The 3,886-nt window shown below is 53.5% G+C and overlaps 1 protein-coding gene across 1 annotated transcript in view; it reads right to left on the reverse strand.

The window, feature by feature from the left end:
• The window catches only part of LOC306819244 (A-kinase anchor protein 13-like), a gene marked incomplete at both ends in the record, with an annotated part of 12,409 nt that extends 11,798 nt beyond the window's left edge, over positions 1-611 (reverse strand). The window contains 2 exons of the mRNA XM_079373017.1: positions 294-405; positions 569-611. Coding sequence (XP_079229143.1) covers positions 294-405; positions 569-611 — 155 coding nt within the window. The remainder of the gene's footprint in view (positions 1-293; positions 406-568) is intronic.
• Between the last annotated feature and the right edge of the window lie 3,275 nt (positions 612-3,886).

Genomic DNA, 3,886 nt, shown 5'->3' on the forward strand with positions numbered 1-3,886 from the left:
GGTGGAGGTCACACAGGGTCAATGTGTGATGTCATCAGGTGGAGTCACACAGGTCAATGTGTGATGTCATCAGGTGGACGGTGGAGCTAATTAACAGTGCTGACAGAACACACCATGTGGAAAATAACAGCTACTTCTTTATGTTTTTACTTTATGCATACAGTTTGGGACCTAGTTGAAGTTTTCTGTTTTTGGTGTCAAGCTCCTCCCACTGTAAAGCTCCTCCCCCCAGCTCTCAGGTGCTCAGTGCTGCTGCTTGTTCTGCTGCATGAACCTGTTGCAGACGCTCTCACCTTTCCTTTCTTGGTCATCTTGTTACGGAGGTAGCTGAACGTGCGGCTGATTTTAGGGCCTCCTTTTCCCTCAGGGTCGCTCCGCAGGGGGCCGGGCTCCTCCTCCGAAATACTGACACACACACACACACACACACACACACACTGCTTTAATACACATAAGTTTATCGCTTGTTTTTGTACCTGAAATTAGTTCATTATAATTTCAGGTGTAATCGAACATAAACGTGTCCAAATACACAGCTGACGTGAGCTCCATCAGTTTCTCCTCTTACCTGTACTCCAATGAGCCCGAATTACTGGAGAACGAGCCACCCCCTACAGGAAGCAAAGAGGAACTTTAATAACAGACTTCATTAGTGTCACCACAACAACCAGCCACCCCATACTTGACTAAAGCACATTTGGTTTGACTACAAAACAGCGTTAAAAACATGGAAAAAGGAAAAGGTACAAGACTGTGTACATATTTCTTCTTCAGGAGTCAGGAACTACCTTTCCCACAATCCTTTGCGAATGATACTTCTTGTTCTTTAGCGTAGCTTCAGTCATTGTTATTGTATTGATCCTGAAGCATTTGTGTCATTCACTTCAGCATAACAAGATTATTAGCACATTTACCGCTCGCTAACTAGCTAGCCTGCTAGCAAAACTTTCCGTTGGCGTATGTAGCGGAGGGGAGGGAAACATTGGCATGGTAACAGCAAGCTAAACAAGTTTAGTTCTTTTTCCCAATATCGTGAATAAAGCCTCTCTCACTCTGCTCACACCCCGTCTCTCTCACTCTGCTCACACCTCGTCTCTCTCACTCTGCTCACACCTCTTCTCTCTCACTCTGCTCACACCCTGTCTCTCTCACTCTGCTCACACCTCTTCTCTCTCACTCTGCTCACACCCCGTCTCTCTCACTCTGCTCACACCCCGTCTCTCTCACTCTGCTCACACCCTGTCTCTCTCCCTCTGCTCACACCCCGTCTCTCTCACTCTGCTCACACCCCGTCTCTCTCACTCTGCTCACACCCTGTCTCTCTCACTCTGCTCACACCTATTCTCTCTCTCACTCTGCTCACACCCCTTTTCTCCCTCTGCTCACACCCCGTCTCTCTCACTCTGCTCACACCCTGTCTCTCTCACTCTGCTCACACCTATTCTCTCTCTCACTCTGCTCACACCCCGTCTCTCTCACTCTGCTCACACCCCGTCTCTCTCACTCTGCTCACACCCCGTCTCTCTCACTCTGCTCACACCTATTCTCTCTCTCACTCTGCTCACACCTATTCTCTCTCTCACTCTGCTCACACCCCATCTCTCTCACTCTGTTCACACCTATTCTCTCTCACTCTGCTCACACCCCGTCTCTCTCACTCTGCTCACACCCCGTCTCTCACTCTGCTCACACCCCGTCTCTCTCACTCTGCTCACACCCTGTCTCTCTCACTCTGCTCACACCCTGTCTCTCTCACTCTGCTCACACCCCGTCTCTCACTCTGCTCACACCCCGTCTCTCTCACTCTGCTCACACCCTGTCTCTCTCACTCTGCTCACACCTATTCTCTCTCTCACTCTGCTCACACCCCTTTTCTCACTCTGCTCACACCCCGTCTCTCTCACTCTGCTCACACCCCGTCTCTCTCACTCTGCTCACACCCCGTCTCTCACTCTGCTCACACCCCGTCTCTCTCACTCTGCTCACACCCTGTCTCTCTCACTCTGCTCACACCCCGTCTCTCTCACTCTGCTCACACCCCGTCTCTCTCTCACTCTGCTCACACCCCGTCTCTCTCACTCTGCTCACACCCCGTCTCTCTCACTCTGCTCACACCCTTTTTCTCACTCTGCTCACACCTATCCTCTTTCTCACTCTGCTCACACCCCGTCTCTCTCACTCTGCTCACACCCCGTCTCACTCACTCTGCTCACACCCTATCTCTCTCTCACTCTGCTCACACCCCGTCTCTCTCACTCTGCTCACACCTCTTCTCTCACTCTGCTCACACCCCGTCTCTCTCACTCTGCTCACACCCCGTCTCTCTCACTCTGCTCACACCCCGTCTCTCTCACTCTGCTCACACCCCGTCTCTCTCACTCTGCTCACACCCCGTCTCTCTCACTCTGCTCACACCCTGTCTCTCTCACTCTGCTCACACCCCTTCTCTCACTCTGCTCACACCTCTTCTCTCACTCTGCTCACACCCCGTCTCTCTCACTCTGCTCACACCCCGTCTCTCTCACTCTGCTCACACCCCGTCTCTCTCACTCTGCTCACACCTCTTCTCTCACTCTGCTCACACCCCGTCTCTCTCACTCTGCTCACACCCCTTCTCTCACTCTGCTCACACCTCTTCTCTCACTCTGCTCACACCCCGTCTCTCTCACTCTGCTCACACCTCTTCTCTCTCACTCTGCTCACACCCTGTCTCTCTCACTCTGCTCACACCCCTTCTCTCACTCTGCTCACACCTCTTCTCTCACTCTGCTCACACCCCGTCTCTCTCACTCTGCTCACACCCCGTCTCTCTCACTCTGCTCACACCCCGTCTTTCTCTCACTCTGCTCACACCCCTTCTCTCACTCTGCTCACACCTCTTCTCTCACTCTGCTCACACCCTGTCTCTCTCACTCTGCTCACACCCCTTCTCTCACTCTGCTCACACCTCTTCTCTCACTCTGCTCACACCCGTCTCTCTCACTCTGCTCACACCCCGTCTCTCTCACTCTGCTCACACCCCGTCTCTCTCACTCTGCTCACACCTCTTCTCTCACTCTGCTCACACCCTGTCTCTCTCACTCTGCTCACACCCCGTCTCTCTCACTCTGCTCACACCCCGTCTTTCTCTCACTCTGCTCACACCCCTTCTCTCCCTCACTCTGCTCACACCCTGTCTCTCTCACTCTGCTCACACCCCGTCTCTCTCACTCTGCTCACACCCCGTCTCTCTCTCACTCTGCTCACACCCCGTCTCTCTCACTCTGCTCACACCTCTTCTCTCACTCTGCTCACACCCTGTCTCTCTCTCACTCTGCTCACACCCCGTCTCTCTCTCACTCTGCGCACACCCTGTCTCTCTCACTCTGCTCACACCCCGTCTCTCTCACTCTGCTCACACCTCTTCTCTCTCACTCTGCTCACACCTCGTCTCTCTCACTCTGCTCACACCCCGTCTCTCTCACTCTGCTCACACCTCGTCTCTCTCACTCTGCTCACACCTCTTCTCTCTCACTCTGCTCACACCCCGTCTCTCTCACTCTGCTCACACCTCGTCTCTCTCACTCTGCTCACACCTCGTCTCTCTCACTCTGCTCACACCTCGTCTCTCTCTCACTCTGCTCACACCCCGTCTCTCTCACTCTGCTCACACCCTGTCTCTCTCTCACTCTGCTCACACCTCGTCTCTCTCACTCTGCTCACACCCCGTCTCTCTCACTCTGCTCACACCCCGTCTTTCTCTCACTCTGCTCACACCCCTTCTCTCCCTCACTCTGCTCACACCCTGTCTCTCTCACTCTGCTCACACCCCGTCTCTCTCACTCTGCTCACACCCCGTCTCTCTCTCACTCTGCTCACACCCCGTCTCTCTCACTCTGCTCACACC

The sequence above is a fragment of the Symphodus melops genome, assembly GCF_947650265.1.
Source record: "Symphodus melops genome assembly, contig: scaffold_450, whole genome shotgun sequence".
NCBI classification, from domain to species: domain Eukaryota; kingdom Metazoa; phylum Chordata; class Actinopteri; order Labriformes; family Labridae; genus Symphodus; species Symphodus melops.